Below are 3024 nucleotides of genomic sequence, written 5' to 3'. Positions count from 1 at the left end.
AGCCAATTTGCAAACAGCTGCATTGTTTTAAATCAATATTTAGCAACACACACTGTGGATGTAACAGGCACAGAATTCAATAGCAAGATCAGTACACAACTTAGGACCATCCTGATAGTTTATTTTCTGAAAACTTCTTCTTGAATGCTTAAGGAAATAGCAGCTAAAAAGGTGAATGCTCCAATGGCTGGCTATGGCTATATTCATCCCAGAGCCAGACTGTCTAACAAGCCTGTCATTGCCCATCATGATACAAGAGTGAGATGTAACCATGCTCACAGTGACCACCCATGAGCTGCCATCCCTGATTTTAATGCAGGATGAGGCTTCCCAGGCCTCGGCTCAGCAGACATGATGAATTTTTGTTCTGAAGCTTTCATTGTAAAGGTTGTTTCCCCAGAAGCTGAAGGAAGCTCTGAAACTGCAAACTACCATGGGCTTGGTTGTGACCACAGTGCAAGAATTAAATCACCATTGCTAGTATGAAAATCTGGGTGCACTTGTCCCTTAATGGAATACTTTACCTTTCACCAAGCACAGGATCCTCCTTAATACCAGGCAATTAGGCAGACAAAGAAGGGAACACATTTGCATAGCATGCTAGGACCAAAGGTTTCTATGAGTCACCCTGAGTGCACTTTCCAGGAGAAAGTGTTGTTTCCAGTGTTCCTGGAAGGCGACAATAAATTGATTAGCCTCTTTAAAATTTCTCATAAAATTGTATTAACAAAATGGTAAATACATTACACAGAGACTGTAACCACAGGATGTTTACATAATGCCCACTGTGGACAAGTACTAAATACCATAAAAGACCTGAGACCCCCCCAAAAATCCGCAAGTTCTGGCTCTCACAAGGCAACTAGAGCACCATTGTTGCTGTTCTTCCTCCTCCTCCTCTTCCTCTTCCCCCTCACACTTCACCTTCAGTGTTGTGAACTTTGCTGGTGGTTATTGCAATTCCTATTGCTAGGCTTCCGTTGTCAGAAAAAAGCTGAGCCAGGGAAGTGTTCAGAACAAGGCAATCCCCATCTGAAATGACAGAGTCAACACACTCCAGTACCGACCTTGGTGTCGCCTCCCACTTAAGGCGCCTCTGATTCCTGTTGAGCTCCAGACGGTAGGTGAAGTTGTCAGCTTGGGTCGGCGTGCCAATCAGCATCATCGTGGCGAAGAACTGGGGGTGGCCTTCATACTTCTCCTGCTTCCTGAGGATCAGCAAAAATTGGTGGCCAAGGCAAGAGTGCATGATGATCCAGTCCGTGGGTGCGGGCAGGTGCATGTCCGTGGCCAGGAAGACAATTTCTGCCCCTTGAAGGATGTTGATGCGGTGGGTCTGCCTCAGGTGGGACACCACCACCTCCAGGTGCCCTTCCCATGGGCAGGAGAAGAGCGGGCACGTGCAGGGAACCAGCTGGGGGTCATGCACTGCTTCGTGGTGATGGCAGGGGGGAAGGATGCCTTGCTCCGTGGATGTCTGTGCAGCTGCACAGCGGGTTGGTGCATACTACAAGAGAGAAATTAGATGTGATAGCAGGTGGACCAAGAAGTGGTGCACATATGCAAGGTGCAGACCTCACAGATGTCAGTCACCTAATATCCCACCCAAAATGACACCAGTGAGAACCCCAGGAACTCAGCACTGCCAAGATCAGGAACAATCCAGGCCTGGGTTTGAACAGCAAAACGTGCTGGCAATTGCCTTGTTCTCCAGGAGAAGAGAGAAACAGTTCGAGCCATGATAAGTCACTTCAAATGAAAGTGATATATGTGTTTAAAGAGCAACTTCATTAGGTTTTTTTTTTGGGAAAATCTGATTAAAATGATTAAAAAAAGCCCAACAAAGGAAGGACAGCATGGGGCATTTCATATAGTTAAGGCTCATGCAGCTCTGAACAAGGAAATGAAATATGTATGGCTTTATTATTCTTTAATGAAACACACAGGCAAATACAGGCATTTCTCCTGAAACAATACGCTTTATAACACCCATAATTTGTGAAATAAAAGTCAGTTTTTATTGTATATTATACCTTCATTTTTATTTTTTTTGTCAATGTGTTTTTGCTTAATTGATGAACATGCGTCCATAAATCTTAAATGGCTCTCAAAGGTGGATGGATGGAAATTTTAGGGTTTTTTTACACTAAAGTAAATTTGGATTAAGGTAGCTAGCTAAAAAGGCAGCAGCTCTTGCAGAAGAATTCCATGTGAGGACTAAGATACCAAATGCTCTGCTTCTGTCAAGTGGATGTTTTTGAAAAGAAATGAGTAAGTCTTCTTTAACCAAAAGTGTATTCACACGTAATGCTATTCTTTAACCAAAAGTGTATTCACATGTAATGCTATTCAGGAAGAGTAATGGTTCTCCACAATAACTCTGTCTGTAGACAAACCCTAAGGCACAGGCATACTGGTCATGATTCATCCTACCCAGTTTTAAGCATTTACTTCAGCCACCCGTTACCTGGTTACCTTGGACTGCCTCTGCAGTCAATAGAGGGAGGCAGCCTTTCCCAGGGGCAGATTCAGATCCTAGCTGGAGTAATTTGCCTCCTAAATGTGGCACAGGCTGCCACCAAAATGACAGTTGCCATCTGTCTAGTTGTGCCTACATTTCAGATGCTTAAATGTAGGAGGATAATTGTGTCTCTCTGAATACCTTTGGAGATGATTATAAGGAGGATAAGAATTAAGAGTACATACAGAAATATGTAGATTTTCTTTAACTTATTTTTTAGGAAGATTCATATAATTCCCCTAATACTGCCCCACATCTGCTCATTTTAACATATGTACCCAAAATTACACAAACACTGTGGTTTTAACATGTATATGTATATGTATATGTATATGTATATGTATATGTATATGTATATGTATATGTATATGTATATGTATATGTATATGTATATGTATATGTATATGTATATATATATGTAGATGTATATGTATATGTATATGCATATGTATATGTATACGTATATGCATATGTATATGAGGAAAGGCTGAAGGAGCTGGGTC

General features: G+C 42.0%; 1 protein-coding gene across 1 annotated transcript in view; it reads right to left on the bottom strand.

The window, feature by feature from the left end:
* Positions 1-811: 811 nt before the first annotated feature.
* Positions 812-3024, bottom strand: part of SIAH3 (siah E3 ubiquitin protein ligase family member 3) — a 46807-nt gene continuing 44594 nt past the window's right edge. Inside the window, exon 2 of the mRNA XM_009875004.1 lies at positions 812-1507. Coding sequence (XP_009873306.1) covers positions 914-1507 — 594 coding nt within the window. The 3' untranslated portion in view covers positions 812-913. The remainder of the gene's footprint in view (positions 1508-3024) is intronic.

The sequence above is a fragment of the Apaloderma vittatum genome, unplaced genomic scaffold (genome assembly GCF_000703405.1).
Source record: "Apaloderma vittatum isolate BGI_N311 unplaced genomic scaffold, ASM70340v1 scaffold758, whole genome shotgun sequence".
Lineage (NCBI taxonomy): Eukaryota > Metazoa > Chordata > Aves > Trogoniformes > Trogonidae > Apaloderma > Apaloderma vittatum.
Note: the sequence above shows the minus strand (reverse complement) of the source record. Positions and strands in the feature narration are given on the sequence as shown.